The sequence below is a fragment of the Vipera berus genome (genome assembly GCF_964194415.1).
Source record: "Vipera berus genome assembly, chromosome: 2".
Classification (NCBI taxonomy): Eukaryota; Metazoa; Chordata; class Lepidosauria; order Squamata; family Viperidae; genus Vipera; species Vipera berus.
Genome location: NC_138203.1, coordinates 28,590,668 through 28,609,866, shown reverse-complemented (window position 1 = coordinate 28,609,866; position 19,199 = coordinate 28,590,668). Strand labels below are relative to the sequence as shown.

Below are 19,199 nucleotides of genomic sequence, written 5' to 3'. Positions count from 1 at the left end.
TCATCTAAATTCAGTCACTTGGAAAAGAAAGGGTTTTTTTAGTTTTTTTTTAATTACAAACTACAGTATTTCCTCTGGCAGCAATAAACCTTGAGGGCAGACAACTGTGCCTGGTTGGGTAGAAGATAAAGTGATGATTTTGTACGTTTGCCCACTGAAAGAAATGACCAGCCTATAATTTTAATGGTAGGCTTATTTTAACAGCGAGAGGCAGAATAACAAAAAAAGAAAAAGCATTTCAAAAGAGTTATAAATCGATTTGCATTTTAATAAGTGAAATAAGTATTTAATCCCCTATTTCTGACTCCCAGGTTAACAATATGAGATTAGGAGCACTCTCTTAAAGGGAGCGCTCCTAATCTCAGCTTGTTTCCTGTATAAAAGACACCTGTCCACAGAAGCAATCAATCTGTCAAATTCCAAACTCTCCACCATGGCCAAGACCAAAGAGCTGTCCAAGGATGTCAGGGACAAGATCGTAAACCTACACAAGGCTGGAATGGGCTACAAGACTATTGCCAAGCAGCCTGATAATGAGAAGGTAATGGTGTGATTATTTGCAAATGGAAGGAACACAAAATAACACTCAATCTCCCTCATTCTGAGGCTCCATGCAAGATCTCACCTCATGGAGTTTCAATGATCATGAGAACGATGAGGTATCAGCCCAGAACTACACTGGAGAATCTTGTCAATGATCTCGAGCTGGGACCATAGTCACCAAGAAAACAATTGGTAACACTACACCATGAAGGACTGAAATCCTGCAGTGCCCACAAGGTCCCCTTGCTCAAGAACGCACATATACAGGCCCGTCTGAAGTTTGCCAATGAACATCTGAATGATTCAGAGAACTGGGTGAAAGTGTCGTGGTCAGATGAGACCAAAGTTGAGTTGTTTGGCATCAACTTGCCGTTTTAGGAGGAGGAGGAATGCTGCCTGTAACCCCAAGAACACCATCCCCACCATCAAACATGGAGGTGGAAACATCATGCTTTTGGGGTGTTTTTCTCCTAAGGGGACAGGACAACTTCACCATATCAAGGAGACTATGGCCATGTACCATCAAATCTTGGGTGAAAACCTCCTTCCCTCAGCCAGGGCATTGAAAATGGGTCATGGATGGGTATTCCAGCATGACAATTACCCAAAACACAAGCCGAGGCAACGAAGGAGTGGCTCAAAAAGAAGCACATTAAGATTCTTGGAGTGACCTACCCAGTCTTCAGACCTTAATCCCATAGAAAATCTGTGGAGGGAGCTGAAGGTTCGAGCTGCCAAACATCATCCTTGAAACCTTAATGACTTGGAGAGGATCTGCAAAGAGGAGTGGGACAAAATCCCTCCTGAGATATGAGCAAACATGGTGGCCAACTACAAGAAATGTCTGACCTCTGTGATTGCCAACAAGAGTTTTGCCACCAAGTACTAAGTCATTTTATTTATTTATTTGTTTTATATACCGCCCTTCTCCCGGAGGACTCAGGGCGGTGTACAGAGCAATAAAGTAAGAATACAATAAAGCAATAAAGTGAGAAAATTTTAAAACCCAAATCCATCAGGCCAGGCCGGCTTGTTGGAATAGATAAGTTTTTAGATCACGCCGGAAGGAGCGAAGGTCGGGGGCCATCCGGATTTCAGCTGGTAAGCGGTTCCAAAGGATTGGCGCACCCACCGAGAATGGTCTCCCCCTGGGGGTCACCAGCCGACATTCTCTGACCGGTGGCACCGAGGAGGCCCTCTGTGGGAGCGCACAGGACGGAGGGATGTTGATGCTGGCAGTAGGTGCTCCCGTAGGTAATCCGGACCCACGCCATGTAGGGCTTTGTATGTCATCACTAGCACCTTGAATTTCACCCGGAAGGCAACTGGAAGCCAGTGCAGCTCACGGAGCAGAGGTGTAATATGGGAGTATCGGGAGACCCCCAAAAGCACTCGTGCAGCTGCACTCTGCACCAGCTGAAGCTTCCGAGTGGTTCTCAAGGGCAGCCCCATGTAAAGAGCGTTGCAGTAGTCAAGACGAGAGGTCACAAGTGCATGGGTGACTGTACGCAAGGCATCCAGGTCCAGATAGGGTCGCAGCTGGCGCACCAGACGAACCTGGGCGAAGGCCCCTCTAGTCACAGCTCCTATATGATCTTCTAAGGAGAGCTGTGAATCTAAGAGGACACCCAGATTGCGAGCCTTATCTACGGGGGGGTAATAACTCGCCCCCTATATTAAGAGATGGAATAATCTGAATATCCTGACATGCTGGTATGTACTGCCATTCAGTCTTGTCCGGGTTGAGTTGAAGCCTGTTCCTCCCCATCCATTCCCGGTCATGTTTTGCAAAGCGGTCAAATACTTATTTCACTCATTAAAATTCAAATCAATTTATAACTTTTTTGAAATGCGTTTTTCTGGATTATTTTTTTTGTTGTTGTTATTCTGTCTCTCACTGTTAAAATACACCTACCATTAAAATTATAGACTGATCACTTGTTTGTTAGTGGGCAAACGTACAAAATCAGCAAGGGATCAAATACTTGCCCCCCCCCCCACTGTATATTACTCTGAGGCAGATCCTTTATAAAGAAGCAGTGCAATAGAACAAAGGCTTGGGCTTCAAATTCATCAGCTTCTCATGGGCAGAAGCTTCCATTGAACAGTGTTTTTATATCTGTCTTAAAGAATTATTGAAAGGAGCATTAGAACACATGAAGGTTGATAGTGTGATAATTTATGATGTTGAGCCAAGTGGGGATCATGTAACCAACGTCCAGCTACCATGCTAGCAAACAGTACACCTTTCTCGCATGCTCATGTGTATAAGACTGATTCAATATTTTTCCCGCCCAGCCATATCCCATTCTTTCAGCCACTGGGAGGAAATATACACTGCTGCAGTTTCTGTTCTACCTTCAGTTTCCAAGGAGCATGGAAAGAATCTGCTAATTGGTTCAGACGTTGGGAATGAAGAATTCACCTTAGTGAAATATTAAATGCAGTCATTCACACTCCAATTTCAACCTTTTTAGGCCCATCAATAAATGGAATGCACTGGAATCACAATTCTTGGAAGTTTCCTCATAAACATTGACCAAGTCCCATCTCAGCTGGAATGCTCCTTTCATATGGAAAGGGATAAAAAAATAAAAACTGAAATGCTTCTTTGGGCCATTTGGGCTACATGTAGAACAGGAGTCCCCAATCCCGGGTCTGTGGACCAGTACCGGGCCATGCCGTGCCAGCAACCAGTCTGCACAAACAAGGAAAGCCCCATCTGCGGGATGCAGGTAGCACACACACACAGACACACACTATTCCACGGAAAAACCTCTTCACGGGACCCGTCCCTGGTGCCCAAAAGGTTCAGGACCTCTGATGTAGAAGACAGGCTTTCCAATACTCAGATGAGGAGTATCAGCCATCATAAAATTTACCCACCTGCTCAAGCTTATGCCCTCTAATAATCCTGTTAATTATTCTGACCTTTGTTGTGTATAGTTTAAGTGTAATGTGTTCCTTGAAGAAGAAAAAGATCAAAGTGTTTCACTGTTACCAAACAGCATTAGTAACAGGATTACAGCATCATCTGCATACAATATCACTGTGCTATATGCCTACCAGTAATATTTGAGGTATGGAATTTGTCCTGAAATAATTAGCCATGCAGATAATAGGGCAATAATGCAGCCTTATTTTATTCCTTCTCATAGTCTATAAGCTGAACTGCTTTTTAGAAGCGTAACTTCTAAAAAGTTACGCTTCTAAAATAGCCTCCTTAAGGATCTCCATATAATGAAGACATCCCTGTCTCCTATTGTGATCATACTATTTTCCCCCCTGAAAGACCAGATATTTCTGCAAATTACCTTTAAAACTGGGAGATCAACTTAAATTTGCTTAGGCCAGGGCTTTTCAACCAGTGGTATGGGTACCACCTGTGGTACATTGGCACCTGGCAGGTGGTACACGACCATCCTAGAAAAGTGGTAGCAGAGGAGGGGAATGAGCTGAACCGGTGGCAGCACCGCACAAGCCTAAGCAAGAGATGGCTGGAGCTGCAGGGCTGTCAGCGCCAGGATCAGCGCTTCTTCGGGGCTGTCACGGCTCAGTGGAAGCACCAGGATCAGCGCCAGGCTCCAGCTGGAGCTCAGCGCTGATCCTGGTGCTTCTCCTGAACCCTGAAGAAGCACCAATCAGCTGGAAAGCAACACTGATTCTGGCACTTCTGCTGAGCCTAGAAGAAGCGCTGATCAGCTGGAATGTTGCAGCATCTCCAGGGTCTTGTGATTTACATTCAGATGCTTGGCAACTGATTCATATTTATGACAGTAACAGTATCCCAGGGTCATGTGAAGTGACCAAAACCTGCTGCAACCACCCAGCAGATGGGGGGGGAAGGGAATAAAAACCAAACACCCACCCCCACTGCCAATCCTCAACAGAAATGCTCACAACAATGAAAACCTTGGACAGGAGGAAGAGTGCCGCTGGGCGGGCAGGCAGGTGTTTTGCTTGGCTGTGGCTTGGGGGACACTTTTTTCAATGCTATTGTAACTTCGAACAATCACTAAAAGAACTGTTGTAAGTCGAGGACTACCTGTACTTCATCAGTTTTTTCCTTTTTTGTCAAGTTTTTGACACCTTGCTAGGCAACTGGTGGTACTCAGATGTTGCCATATCCTAAAAGTGGTATAATGAGTGAAAAGGTTGAAAAGCCCTGGCTTAGGTTACACTACAGCAATGGAGCCCCCCCCCCCCGCATCTAATCTTGGGATAACAATATATATTTTCTTTTCAGGTGAATCAAATGGACATTACTTAGCATACAAAAGAAGACTGTGTATGTCATTATGTACAATTAAAAAGAAAAGATGGCTTCTCATAGCCCTTATAAGATGTGCCCTCTAGAAGGGAAGATATCCTGCAGATTTCCTGTTTCCATGCAGATAACATATAACCAACAGAATCAAAAGTGACAGTGACCCATTTTTGTATATCAGTTTTACCTTCCTGGTTGATGTACTTCAGCCAAAATTAATTCAAATATTCCTTAATTGAAAGCTCTACCACAGAATAAATTATGTCAAAAATAGCAAATGGGCTGTTAATTGGTCTATGTCCACCATATGTCAGTGATACAGCTTTGTCAAGAAAACATGTAATTATTTCACTCAGCAAAAATGGTTCTTATTAGAAGAGTGCATCATTTCTCAGTCTCAGACTTACAGTTCTTTTATAGAAGCAAGATTCTCATTTCTAATTTCTATTTCATAATTAAATTTATTAAACACAATTGTGTAAAATCTACATTGCTATTTCAGGTTCATGTTTACAGGTGCTTTGTCATCAAGATAATGCCAAGGGATTTCCACAGCCTACCTTCTTATGGGAATTATGCTGAATACTGAAAACTTTGGGTTATTTACACTCTCTTGTCATTGCTTTCCCTGTATTTCCCTCAGCCACAGCACAGATGGATTATGTTCCAGAAACAAAACATGAAAGTTTCAAGTAATGTTTGTTGCTGAAGTGAATGCCTGGAATATAACTTGGGAACAGAGTTAACTCCTAGAGAGTCTGAATAAACCCTGACTTTAAAGAAAACACAATTCTTTTGGACAGCAATTTGGAAAAAATTATTAAAGTGACACCACCTTAAAAGTACTGGATACACAGTGCCATTTATGAAGGCTTTAGGCTTCATGGATTTTTTTTTCAGCATGTGGAGTATATATTGTGCCAATCCTCAAATGATACTAATTCACTCCACCTTTCAGATGATGGCACAACTGGAGGATACATATTAGGTACTTTCTTTTAAAGCAACAGTACTAACTACTTGCAAACTACAATTAATGCACATGTAAACTGTCATGCATCAAAAAGCCAATTTCAATAGGAAGAAAAAGGGTTATTTTGATATCCTATTTTTGGATACCTCTTCTATTCTTATGTAGAGATCAGGTTGCATCTTACTTGGACAACCCTCTAGCACACATATTGTAAATCTGCACTACTCTAGATATAACTCTCCTTCATAAACCAGAACCTTTTTATTACATATTCACTAATTTATAATTTTCTTCTTTACAAAGAAGATGTTAGATTCACTCTTTATGGCATAGAAAGAAACCATGATTCCCGATTTATACAGAGAAAAAAAATGAAATGGCTCACTGTCAATCCACACTGACAGTTTTTAATTCCAGATCAATGATATGGCACATAACTATGAAATGAAGAACTACTCACAAAAAGAAAAACAAAACAACATACATTAAAATGTACAAATAGTAAAAGTAATTTACAATGACAAATAAGGAGTGGCATTTATTAAGGCTGTGCTTTAGAGAGGACATTTAAGATCAGGTTGCCTTGATCAAGGCACAAAACACATAGAGGTAAGCACAGCTGTTTAGAAGAAGAGGTATATACAATCACTGATGAGGTGGGCATGCATACAAATACAAAACTGCACAGTTGTTCTTTGCAACAATTTGACTAAATGAAACAAAAAGTCTGTGAAGTTTTTACAAGTCCACCATTGTACTTCATTATTTAAAAAAATTGGCAAAGATTTCCAAAACATAAAAGATTCACAATTTGAGTACGTCAAAACATTTGAAATAAAAGTGCTTCCCAGCTCCCAAACGTGCCTGGTTGTACTGCTCTGGTCTAGATGCATTTTCCAGACATTCAGGAGCGATCCACACAACTGAAATGTTGGCTGGGGGAGGAAGAAATGGAACATTTCTACAGACACTTCAAAAGTTTTAGATCTTTCAAGTAGATGAGACTTCTTACTACTTCATTTCCAACCAGCTGCATGGTATAGCAATGAAGATTCAGGCATCTTTTAGCAGCAGAGGTTTGCCTCAAAGAGCACGTGGTCTCTTCGGATTGATTTGTTTACTAGCCTGTTCTTCTTCTTGTAGTGCTGTACGAAAGGACTTCACTTTATCTAAAAAAAAATAGATAAAGTAGGTAAATGATTAACAATTACTATCTAAATTCCAAAACAAGATAGCTGTAAATCTAATATTCTCATATATACTAAAAGCATTCCAAAATAATAAAAGCTTCTACCTCGAAGTTCCGTCAAAATGTATATTTTTTGTTCTAGAATTGCTTCAAGTTGTGTAGCATATGAATCTACATCATAGTCTACTTCTTCTGTCATTTCCAGGAGCGCCTTTTCATCTTCTAACCATCTAATTGATTCCTAAAGGCATCAAAGAAGAGAGAGAAATACAATAATTGGTTCAAGGAAAAGAATTATCAGATATAAAGCTGAAGTGGTTTATCACCTCTCTTAATTACCAGATTTGTTTTGAAAAAGGTAATTAAAATAACCAGAGAATTTTAAATCGATTTAAATGATAATATCAAACTAATCATCTCAAAAATGATTTTTAAAATTCTAGTATTCTTTTTAAAAAGCGTATATTTTTAAAGAAGTGGCCAAAAATAATAATATTAGCTTGGTGATATTAAGCTCATAAAAAGCAATAAAGAAAAAACATGATGTAATTCATCTACAGGTAGTCCTCGACTTACAACCACAATACAGCCAAACATTTCTGTAGCTATGTGAGACATCCGTTGAGTTTTGCCTCATTTTACAACCTTTCTTTCCACAGTTGTTAAGTGAATCACTTCAGTTGTTAAGTTAGTAACATGGTTGTTAAGTGAATCTGGCTTCCCCATTGATTTTGCTTGTCAGAAGGTCACAAATATGATCACATAATCCCAGCACACTGCAGCGGTCATAAATATCAGTCAGTTGCCAAGCATCTGAATTTTAATCACGTGACCATGGAGATGCTACAAGAGTCATAAGCGGGAAAAACAGAAGTCACTTTTTTCAGTGCTGTTATAACTTCGAACAGTCACTAAATGAACTGTTGTAAATTGAGGACTACCTGTACTTTAGTTGGTTCATGTATCTTGAATTAAAACCAAAACAAAATTCTGTATACAATAGTAACTTTTTAATCCATAACTCCTTATAATTCCAAGCTTCCCCTTATGTCACAAAAACTTAGTAACTATTTGAAAAAGCCAAATCAAGTATATCAGGCTACCTTGGATAAAGAAATAATCCTACTGCCAACTTTCTTTGTAATTACCAAATACTGAAACTAGTTTTCCCGATTAAAAATATGCAGTAAGCTTCGCTGTTTTTTAAACAAGAACTGGCAAATTAAACAATTCTCATTTTGTAAACTGCTATGAAAAAAAATCCAATTCAGGTACTTTGGAAACTACACACAAATGTAAAAAGAAAATAACTGTTTCTAGTTCAGGTCTAGTTTTCAAATATTTCAGGGGTGACTTCAAAATACATTTTAGCATTGTTGAGGAGAAAAGCATGCCAATGAATTTTACATCCATAAGCTCTTTCATTAGTTATTTCTGAAAGTTCTATCACTTCAAATCTAAGATAATGGAATTGTTTATTTAGAAAGCTATTCCACTGGATTTCTGGGATGTTACTGTGTTAAAACACTCAGTAACTCCAATTACCTCCAACAGTGTCTCAAAGCAGACATACATCCCATTCCAAGCACTCCCTTCTCACCAAATTGGCAGGGGCATACAATCTGCTACACCAATTATAAGGCAATTCAGTTCCACTATTATGCTTAGTGCAGGAGATTATTTTATATTGTGCAATCTCTCATATAGCATTTACCTGGAAGACAGCTCTGTGGTCTTCTACTACTTGCTCTTCCATTTCCACCATCTGTGACACTGCTTCATGAAAAGTGAATAACTGTGGTGAAACTTCTTCCTCCTTTAAGAAACAATAAATGTGACTGTAATGTGTTTCAAAATGGAAAGCAGAGGAAAGGACGTTTTGAAGAGAGAAATGGATGAGTGCATTTTGAAACTTACTACTCTTTCATCAACCTGAAGCTATACAATGATAAACCTATCCTATAATAATTTGCCAACCATGGTTTGGTGGTACAGATAGCCAGCAGGTAGAATGAATATCAAAGAGATGGCTGCAGCAATTTTGCACTTCCTTAAATATTCCCAGAGTCAATCAAATGCTAAAAACCTAAATGGATTTTTCTGAGGCAAGATTTGAGATGTTAGTCCCAGAACGTTTGAAGCAATGGGGAGAGGGGAAAACTTTTACCTAGAAAAAAAAGATATTGTAGATACATATTTATCTATAACATAATTAAATACCTTATGTAGAGCCTGATTGGTTTATAAAGGTGTAATTGAGCTATATCGTTAAAAAGCAATATGTTAGTTAATATTTGTAAATGTATTGCTCGAAAGATTTTTAAAACATTGTTTTAAACAGAACGAGCCACAAGTAGCTGAACTCTTAAGAAATGCAGCCTTCATTTTAGTCTGTTTAGAGCACACAGGAAAAAAAGTTGAAAACAATTAATAATCACCTTTGTACTAAAACCAAGAGGTCTAAATATTCTCTACTGTATCAAAAAGCAGACATTTTCTGAAAGAAAATGAAGGAAGACTAAGAGCATATATTTTGCAATATGAAAAACTGTCTCATCAACTTCATTTCCCAAATTTAAGCTATTTAGCTTAAAGCTATTTGCTTAATTTAAAATTCCTATCACTATCAACTTTTCTCTTGATATCTTATTTAATCATCTGATCTGTTTCATGGTCTTGTGAAAGAAAGATTTCTTTAAATGAAACATTTTTTCCATTCTTTCCCATGTTAGCTTAGAGCTTAAACTGATCTATGATATCCATATGGAGATTAATTTATTTAACAACAATTATCATTTATGAAAGAGTAATACTATATAACCATTTGTTTCCTATTTTTTGGGTGGGGGGGAAGTCCTCAGAGAAAAAAAAATATGATAAAGAGTTTCAGTTTCTTTCCATTTTTTCTGGGTCTCTGCATTCCACAACAAGGAATTCAGTCCAAATTTTGATATACTTTAATTGTAAAAAAAGAATCAATTGTGAAAAAGAACATTCTGAAGAAACAATGAGGAATGAAGCAATGAAGTTGACACGTGAGAGGAGACTGTGCTGCTTTTGGAGGTTCTCACCCACTCCCTGCTTAACAAGCTATAAAGTATGGGGAGAGGGAATTCCTTCTTTCCTATCACTGAAATTCTGCAGGATCCAGCTGACTGTCATCTGGTATTGTTTCCTTCCTTGACTGACTCTACATCATGAATCTGGCACTAATGCTCTTCTCTAAAAATACAGGATTGAAAACTTAAGGGAGATTTCCTACCAGGTTCATTTGCTCATACCTTCCTATCTGAAGAATTAACTTTTTTATGTCGGCTCCATCAATACTTCCAATGTTAGCTAGACTGATCTGGTGAACAAAAATAATCATAATAGCAGATACTAGAATGCTCCAGTGTTCATTGTTTACTGACTCAATTGTTTGTTTTATACCGATGAACAAAATCTAAGAATGTTGGGGGGGGAGAGTTTACCCCGAAAGGTCTAATCAAAGACAATTTGGACTTTGGCAGTCAATGAAGACTTTCAGTCATCTAGGCAAATGTGTCAGAACGTTGAATCATGGCAACTGGACAAACTTTGAATGTACTTTACAAGTACATAGACTTAAAAAACCTCAAATGGGAATATAAAAAAACTGTTTTGCTAGCCACACAAACTCAAAAATATCTGAGCTTGATTGGGAAGAATGTATGTTAAACAAGATTGTAATTTGATGTTTAAACAATTTGACCAAAACTGACTTCCGCTGGCGGCGCGGCGCTGAAGACAGCCTCCCCTGGCTGCCCGCGGCTCAGCTGTTTGTTTTTTTGCCTGAAACAGCGCCGATCAGCTGTTCGGGCGAAATTGAAGCCCCCTCCTCGGGAGAAGAGGAGGGGGTGAGGCCCCAGGTAGGGGTAGAGTTCTCCGAGGCCGCCTGAGCTTTGAGCTTGGGCGGCTGAAGGATCGAACTCCCCCGAAGCCTGGGTTGCTCCCAGCTGGCCGTCGTCTCTGCTCCGAACTTCCTGGAGCAGAGCCAGGCGTCTGCGAACCAGCCCTGCCTGATGAAAGGACTATGATTTAAAGGAGCAGGCAGAGCGGTACAAGAGGAAAAGGTGAAGAGGACTATTTTATTGTACTCTCTAACTTGTTGGACTTTTTAAACTTTAATTGAAAGTGCGTCATAATTGAGGATTAAAAGATGGCGGCTAAACCTCCCTCTAAAACTCTTCGGAGTGGAGGATCCTCGCCGGTGCAACAATCATCACTACAGGCATTGCACCCTCCTGAAGTGCTGACATCGAAGGATTTGCGAGATGCCTTGGATAAACATGCCCAGGTACTTTTGGAATCAATTAATCAATCAATTGCTGATAAATTTGCACAGATGGAGGAGAAATTGGAGAAATTTGAGGAAAGAATGGAAGAGAGGATGGAACAGAAGTACAGCGTGATGAAGGTAGACATTTTGACTTCAGTGCATAAAGTGGCGGAATGTGTGGAAGATTTAGATGAAAAAGTGGATGATTTGGCTCAAAGGAATGCTATACTAGAAGTAAAAGCACGGGAGAATGAAATTGAAAGAGGCAAGTTGGAAAGGGAGTTAAGCCATGCCCAACATTACCAGATGCAGTTTGCTGTCAGAATTAGAGGCTTAAAAGAGAATGTTAAAGAAGATTTAAAGCAGCTGATCTCTGAGGCTCTCGAAGGGGTATTGAACCAGCCAGCATCTGAAATAAGAGCAGCTATGGATAAAGTGTTTCGGGTGAATTCATGGATTGCCAGACAGAGAAAGTTGCCTAGAGATGTGGTGGTTTATCTTGCAAAAAGAGAAATTAGAGATCAAGTTATACAAGCTGCCTATGATGTTAAGGTTGTGATTGCTGAACAAGAAGTCTTGGTTTTAAAAGAAATTCCTCCAAGGATTTTAAGGGGAAGAAAGGACTATACATTTCTTGTGCAAGAGCTCAAGCAAAGAGATATAAGGTTCAGATGGGAGATTCCAGAGGGGCTGATGGTGATGTATGAAGGTAAAAGGTATAGGCTGACTACTGTGAAACAAGCACGTGATTTCTACAATAATGTCTTAAAAGCAACCTCATTAACGCTCTTGGAAGCTGGAAAGGGATCTGGAGAAGAAGAACAACAAGAGGAGGAAACAGAGGAAAATGGTGCTGGAGGAGATCAAGCTACAATCTCTTTGGATGATCCTAGAGAGCAAAGAGTGACGCGTGCTGCTTTAAAACGAGCAAAGAAAATAAAAGAACAAGATCAGCAAAAGTCTTCAGATTCTTCACATCGCATTCATAGCCAAGCTGTGGGAGGAGCACGGCCTAAAGTAACCAGTCCTATCAAAGCTGTGGTCCAAGAGCTTTTCGAGGATATACATGGCAACTAAATTTTTAACCTGGAATGTTAATGGACTAAACTCACCGCAGAAGAGGAAGAAAGTTTTTCAATATTTAAAACAATTTAAGATAGATGTTATATGCCTGCAAGAAACGCATATTAGAGTTTTGGATCAAAAGTATTTATTGAACTCGAGGCTGGGTACGCAATTTGTTGCTTCTGCAGAGAATAAGAAAAATGGAGTGGTTGTTTATGTTAAAAGTGCCTTAACAGCGGACCTAATTGAAGCAGATAAGCATGGAAGATATGTTATGATCGAGCTGTTGTTTGAAGGTAAAAAGACGCTTTTAGTTGGATTATATGCTCCAAATCAACAACAAGCTGACTTTTTTAGTTTACTTCATACAAAGCTTACCCAGTTGGATTATAAATCCTTTATTTTTATGGGGGACTGGAATGGAGTTATGGATGTACAGTTGGATAAGGCTGGAGCCTTTAAACGCATTCCAAGTCACGCTAGACTGCCTAAATCTTTTTTTGAAATGAAGGATGACCTGGAATTGCGAGATATTTGGCGTGAGAGACATTTGCGGGAGAAGGATTATACATTTTATTCTGATAGACACCAATCTTTTTCGAGGATTGATTTTATTTTGTTGACTAATGATCTTCTTTTGAGAACTAAAAAGGTGAAAATCTGCGCAAGAATTATCTCTGATCACAGTCCAGTGTGGTTGGAGATTGATAAGGAAAGAGGAGATAGACGCTCATGGCGCGTAAATGAGAATTTGTTTAGAAATCAGAGAAATGTGGAAGAATGCAAACAGCGGATGAAGGATTTTTTTGAGATGAATATGAATAAGGGTACCTCTATGGATATGGTTTGGGATGCTAGCAAGGCCTATATGAGAGGGGTGTTGATATATATGAATAATAGACATAGACGTGCAGTGGAAACTAGAAGGAAAGAACTGGAGAATGAAATAAAGGAAAAAGAAAAGGCTTTGATTTTGAACCCAGAGGAGGTGAAGATCAAGGAGGCTATTAGACTGTTACGAGGACAATTTGATAAATTAATGGCTGATCAAGTGGCGACCAATCTGCGGTTTGCTAGGCATAATACTTTTTGCAATGCTAATAAGCCAGGCAGATGGTTGGCTTATAGACTGAGGAAAAAACAAAGGGCATCTAATATAGATAAGATTGAGCATAAAGGAAGGGTTGTGTATCAACAGAATCTTATTAAGGATGCCTTTGTGGATTTTTATTCGAAATTATATACTAAAGAGGACATTAATGCAAAAGATATTGATACGTATTTGGAGAAGGCTAGCATCCCGGTTCTTACGCAAGTACAAAAAGAGGGGATTAACCAACTGATTACAGAAGAAGAAATTTTTACAGCTATTAAGGAACTGAAGGTGGATAAAGCACCAGGCACTGATGGCTTGACTGCGGCCTATTATAAAAACTTACAATTAGAGATGATAAAACCGTTAAAGGAACTGTTCCAGACAATCCAGAGGGGGGGAAAGGTGCCCCCGTCTTGGAGAACAGCTTTTATCTCTTTGATTCCGAAGGAAGACCAGGATGCTACTTTAGTTAAAAATTACAGACCGATATCGCTTTTAAATACAGATTATAAGATATTTGCTAAGGTTTTGGCTAATAGACTGATGAGGGTTCTGCAACAGGTGATTCATGGGGACCAAACGGGGTTTATTAGTGGAAGACAAATGAAAACCAATGTGAGACATATAGTTGATGTGTTAGAGTTTTTGGAAAGGCACAACCAGATCTCTGCTGCGCTAATCTTTTTAGATGCTGAAAAGGCTTTTGATCAATTGAACTGGCAATTTTTGTTGAAAGTTTTAGACAAAATGGATTTTGGGGAAAAATTTTTACAACCGATTAGGGCATTATACCAAAAACAAACTGCCCGAATTATAGTTAACAATAGTTTGACAACAGTATGTAATATTGAGAAGGGCACAAGGCAAGGCTGTCCGCTATCGCCCTTGTTATTTATATTAACATTAGAGATACTATTGGTTAAGATTCGGAATTCGGAAAAAATTAAGGGGATACAAGTTGGAGATCAGGATTACAGATTGAGAGCATTTGCAGATGATCTGGTTGTTACAGTGACCCAGCCAGAGAACTCTGTTGTGGACCTGATGGAGATAATAACACAATATGGGAAGGTTTCTGGATTTAAAGTAAATATACAGAAAACTAAAATTTTGGCTAGAAATATGACAGTTTCGCAGAAGGCTCTCTTAGAAGGATTAACTGGATTTGAGATTGTTAAAAGGGTTAAATATTTGGGGGTGATTTTGTCGCCCTCTAATACAAAGCTATATAAAAATAATTATGAAAAGTTATGGGGGAAAATTCAAAAAGAACTGGAGAGTTGGGAAAAATTGCAATTGTCTTTGTTGGGACGGATCGCAGCAGTGAAAATGAATGTCCTGCCCAAATTTTTATTCTTATTTCAAATGATACCGATTCTTAAGAAAGACTCTAACTTGGAGGAATGGCAGCGTGGTATCAATAAATTTGTGTGGGCAGGGAAAAAGCCACGAGTTAAACTTAAGATTATGCAGGATACTCGTGAGAGAGGTGGCCTTAAAATGCCTAATTTTAAATTATATTATGAAGCTGCTGCACTAGTAGGAATAAGTGATTGGATTAATTTGACACAATCGAGGTTATTAAATCTTGAGGGCCATGATCTGTTGTTTGGCTGGCATGCATATTTGTTGTATGATAAGAAGGTAGATACTGTGTTTAGGATGCATATTTTAAGACAGGCATTGCTGAGAGTTTGGAAGAAGTATAGACATAAGTTAAGCAGCAAGATACCATTGTGGGCAATCCCAAAACACGCAATAGAAAATATACATGCTGGTTTCAAACATGATGAGACTACTTACAAGGAAATTTTAAGTTTGGAAAGGAATATTTGGTGCTTGAAATCATATAGTTTCTTGCGAGAAGAGAAGGTTGTTCAGACTTGGTTTCAATATATTCAGTTACAGGCCAGGTGGAAAGAAGACCAAAAAAATGGATTTGCAACGACTGATGAAAATTTGATAAAGCAAATTAGAAATCAAGGACCAGCACATATTAAACGGATATATCTTGCATTGATAGAGATCGATTCAGAAACAGAGCTTGTTAAGGATTGTATGATAAAATGGGCCCAAAACATTCAGGAAGTTATTACAATGGACACGTGGGAAAAGATCTGGGTGAGGAATGTAAAATTCACTCAAGCTCAAAGTTTAAGAGAGAACTTTTACAAAATGTTTTATAGATGGCATCTAGATCCTAAAAAGCTTGCAAGTATGTATCCGAATTATCAGCCTAAATGTTGGAGGTGTGGTGATGAAGAGGCAACATATTTTCATATATGGTGGACATGTAAAAAGGTCAAGGCTTTTTGGATAAAAGTCTGGTGGAATATGCAGAAGATTTTTAAACGGAGGATAAAGTTTTGTCCGCAATTTTTTTTGTTGGGAATAATTGTTGACGCTACAGTTGTGGACTCTAAGTTGATGCTGAATTTAGTTACGGCAGCAAGACTTTTGATAGGTCAATATTGGAAGAAAGAGGAACTGCCGACTATACAAGAGTGGATTTTAAAGGTTTCCGACTTGGCAGAGATGGCGAAGATTTCGGCCTATTTGAAAGATTACTCGCAAGAACATTATATTATGGAATGGAGAAAATGGATTGAGTTTATCCAGAATAAGTATAGGGTTAAGAAGTTTTATCTAGCATTTGAATAAGTCTTCTTTCGTTTTCTTTTTTCTTTTTTTATTTTGTCTTCTATATATATTTAATAATGCTAAGTTTTGTTTGATCCTATATAAGTTAGAGAGTGATGGATTTTAGAATTTATAGTTGTTAGTATATGGTTGTTTATGATTGCCTTTTTATATATATATACCTTGTATTTAGCTCTGGGAAGTCCGGGGGGGGGGAGGGGGGTTAGGGGGAGGTGGGGGGGGAGGAGGGAGGGGGGGAGGGGGGGAAGGGGGGAGGTAGGGAGGGGAGGTAGGGAGGGGGAAGGGGGTTTTTTAAAGGAAAACTGTATTTTTAAAACTTTTCAATAAAAAAAAAAAAAAAAAAATTTGACCAAAACTAATTAACTAAAATGTGTACTTCTAGAGCTATGATATCTGAGATACTCACATTTTGTTCACAAAGTAGTTTAAGATCATCCCTCTGAGGTGAGCTCACAACACCCCACTGTGCATCCAAGTCATCAATCTGATTTGGAGTGTGATGCATGATGGGACGGATGTCACCAGCAGCAATGGGGTCAACTGTTAGTTCCTTGACTCTACATTTTTAAGATAATGTTCATTTTAAAATTAATATAATCTGAATTTAAGCAGGGGGGGAAATCATTTCATCAATTTACAGGCAATTTACATAAACGGTGGTGATGTCAACTTCATGAGCATGTATGTCTGTATTATTAGGACTCAATCACAATATATTAATTAGAAAATTGCAGTCAAGCACAATATTGAATTAGTTATTTCTTACCTCTCACACACACCTGCACACACAAAATATCCATACATAAAATGAATCAGTATTGTACATCTATTAATCAGATGAGGAACTACTAGCACAAAAAGATGACATCACCACCTCTTACACACTGAGATAAACAAAAAAAGCTTTGGTATGAAATGTTTAGAACAGGTGAATGCTAATTCGGAAGATGATTTGCGGGCCATGCAGTTTTACCATCTGTCAAACTGAATGAAAACCAAAAATAAAAATAAAAAATGAAGATGATTCAGGGGAGAAAAGAAGTGAAAGGATGTCTGTAAAATTACACATCAGAATAGAAAAATAAACCACTAAAATTAACATTCCATGTAAAGAATGAAGTAGACCTGGTGATTGAAGGAGAAAAGTCGTCATACTCATAGGAAGGAGAGAGATCAGAGCGACTGCCACTACCCTGTGAGAAGGGAATGTCCGAAGGACTAATTCCAAATTCCTTTACTCTGCAGCAGCAAGATACAGCAGAGAAATTAAAAGAAAGTGTTCTTGTAAAAACAATGAAAATTATGTTTGCAACTGCACAAAACACTTCACAATTGATCTAGACTTAACTCTCTGCTAAACCTCTAGGAGAGAAAAAAACTAGTAGGAAATTGAAGCAGGTTTGACCGCCTATATTGTGTCCACCAGTATTATCTAACTACACATGCTTGGAACATGCTTCATTGAAAACTAGAATTTATATATTAAACATAAGTTAAGTCTCTTTCCAGTCAGGCTCCAATCCAGATATGTCCATGTAGTTTTCTGGGAAGTAGTTCAGAAGTTTTTGTATCACCTTCTTCCTGAACTTTTCTAACCTGTCCATAGGCCTGATATTCCCTGGCAGTTCTCTTCCAACTAGATACTCCCTCTACTTTGTTTCTGAGCCCTGAACAGTTGCCATCTGTAGAACCTAAGAACATTAATAGACAGTCAAACCTCAATTTAAAGAGGCTAATAGTTCAGCATATACAGAGTACCTTAGGAAGGTACACAAAGTGACTGAGTCTTAAACTTCTCTTTTGAAAAAGTTGTTAATTGAAAAACTTTTTTCATAGTTTATCAGTACTTTTATTATTATTTTTTACTTCCATGTTAAATCTGAATTTTCTAACTACATAGATTATGTATGTCTAACAATATGATACTGAAAGCAAAGCACCAGAATTAAAGTTTCATGTAAATATTTTAAACAAATACTCCTCTTACCTATTTGCATATCTTAGTGTATTTAGAGTGTTTTCACAAGATGCCATCCCTGGAGAAATAGTAGCAATCTGAGAGTAAAAAGATGCCAGAAGTTATTTTCTTGAAGGATAACAAATGTATACACTTACACTGATTGGAATTAATACTTTTTTAAAAAAAACAATACTTGGTTTTAAGGAACATGTGACGGTTAAAATGTATAATATAAGCTTTACCGAAATTTGAAACAGGAGAAGAAAAAGTTAAAGAATGCATGATAAAATGGGCTAAGCATTTTAATTATAACAGAGGAAGCAATGGGAGAGGTGGTTAAAAGGACTGAAATTTATATTTTCTAAAACCTTAAGCAAGAAAGTTGCATTATCTTGTAACTTAAGTGAGTTTTTTATATATAAATTAATATACCACTGGTATATTTTCTGGTATACTACCAGAAAAATTGTCCAGGATAAAGATATTCCAGTAACATCTTCATAAATCACACATTAACTATGTTTTAGTTTAATGAGATGAACTCCTTCCCATTCAGGCACTTACTGAGGTCCAACAAGTATATATAACTTATTTGTATACAATCCCCAAGAGTGATCTTTCATGCAGTGAAAACACTGGGCAACATGCCTAACTTACCATACAGGTGCGAGAATTTTCTCCAATGAATGAATCTCTTAAGACCTGAGTAAGTTTACTTGCTCTAAATGGAGTATGAGGTTTATTTCGGCCTAAGGCTCTGATGCACTCCTGTACAAATAAAGATGTTTATGTTTTTTTCCTTAGAACCAATGCAAAATTTATTTTAAAACAACTGCAAACTTGAATAACAAATAATGGATGACAAGCTGCATTCCCCTATGTTCTTCTTAAAATATTACAGTATATGTTCAATTAAGAAAATATGAATTATACATTAAAGATAGAATTGTGATTATGTACTGTTCACATTCAAATGTTAAGACTGAAATTCCATTTGATTCTGGTCCAATATGGAGACATGGGCATATACTTTTAATTGCTACTGCACCTTGTGATCAATAGAGCACTCCACCCTGCAGTATTAAAATCATTTCAACCAGAAATTGAAGAAGACTTGACATATTATTTGCTGTTGCAATCACTGT

The 19,199-nt window shown here is 38.2% G+C and overlaps 1 protein-coding gene across 5 annotated transcripts in view; it reads right to left on the bottom strand.

The window, feature by feature from the left end:
• Positions 1–6,174: 6,174 nt before the first annotated feature.
• Positions 6,175–19,199, bottom strand: part of KIF2A (kinesin family member 2A) — a 71,771-nt gene continuing 58,746 nt past the window's right edge. For 3 of the 5 annotated variants that reach the window (XM_081320246.1, XM_081320248.1, XM_081320247.1), the window contains exons 15-20: positions 18,712–18,822; positions 18,082–18,149; positions 16,501–16,651; positions 8,687–8,788; positions 7,078–7,213; positions 6,175–6,952 (exon numbers count right to left, since the gene is read on the bottom strand). In XM_081320246.1, coding sequence (XP_081176372.1) covers positions 6,867–6,952; positions 7,078–7,213; positions 8,687–8,788; positions 16,501–16,651; positions 18,082–18,149; positions 18,712–18,822 — 654 coding nt within the window. In that variant the 3' untranslated portion in view covers positions 6,175–6,866. Of the gene's footprint in view, positions 6,953–7,077; positions 7,214–7,603; positions 7,816–8,686; positions 8,789–16,500; positions 16,652–17,219; positions 17,334–18,081; positions 18,150–18,711; positions 18,823–19,199 lie in introns of those variants that run through there. The other 2 variants (XM_081320250.1, XM_081320249.1) reach the window with 2 other exon arrangements.